At 63.7% G+C, this 597-nt stretch overlaps 1 protein-coding gene across 1 annotated transcript in view; it reads left to right on the top strand.

The window, feature by feature from the left end:
* The window catches only part of LOC104530448 (slit homolog 1 protein), a gene marked incomplete at both ends in the record, with an annotated part of 13132 nt that extends 12693 nt beyond the window's left edge, over positions 1–439 (top strand). Inside the window, 3 exon segments of the mRNA XM_010175027.1 lie at positions 1–92; positions 273–363; positions 366–439. The exon segment at positions 1–92 is cut by the window's left edge and continues 1 nt beyond it. Coding sequence (XP_010173329.1) covers positions 1–92; positions 273–363; positions 366–439 — 257 coding nt within the window.
* Positions 440–597: the final 158 nt, after the last annotated feature.

Raw genomic sequence — 597 nt, 5'->3', positions numbered from 1 at the left:
GATTTCTGTGAGCAGCCACCTGATTTCTGCTCAGCCGAGCTCAGCCCGTGCCAGCATGGCTCCACCTGCATCTCCACCACCCAGGGGCCCAGGTGAGTCCCCCCCTCCTAAAAACCGCTTTCTCCTGGCTGCTTGGCAGAGAGATTGGATTTTGGGGGGCTGCAGCTCATGGGCTAGCGAGGGGACACAGGGAGGGGGATGCCAGGAGGAGCAGGTGCCCACCAGCATAGGTGGGAAGGGAGGGGGGGCCATGAGCCCCGCGCCTGCCCCAGGTGCGAGTGTGCGCCCGGCTATGTGGGGAGCAACTGCAGCGAGGACTTCGACGACTGCCAGGACCACCGGTGGCGTTCGCCGTCTCCCGGGCCCACCGGTGCCAGAACAACGCCCGCTGCCTGGATGAGGTGAACGGCTACTCCTGCCTCTGCACTGAGGGCTACAGGTACTGCTGGGGATATGGGGGGAACCAGGAGATAACAGGGATGGTTACGTGGCACTGTGCAGGAGGGACCAGTCCCAGCAACCGTCTCCCATCTGTCTCTCCATCCAACCATCCATCCCAGTGCAAGAAGAAGGAGTGGGGCTGGGGGTGTGGGTTCT

The sequence above is a fragment of the Antrostomus carolinensis genome, unplaced genomic scaffold (genome assembly GCF_000700745.2).
Source record: "Antrostomus carolinensis isolate BGI_N321 unplaced genomic scaffold, ASM70074v2 scaffold29039, whole genome shotgun sequence".
In the NCBI taxonomy this organism is placed as follows: Eukaryota; Metazoa; Chordata; class Aves; order Caprimulgiformes; family Caprimulgidae; genus Antrostomus; species Antrostomus carolinensis.
The sequence above is the reverse complement of the archived record's forward strand: the minus strand, read 5'-3'. Positions and strand labels throughout refer to the sequence as shown.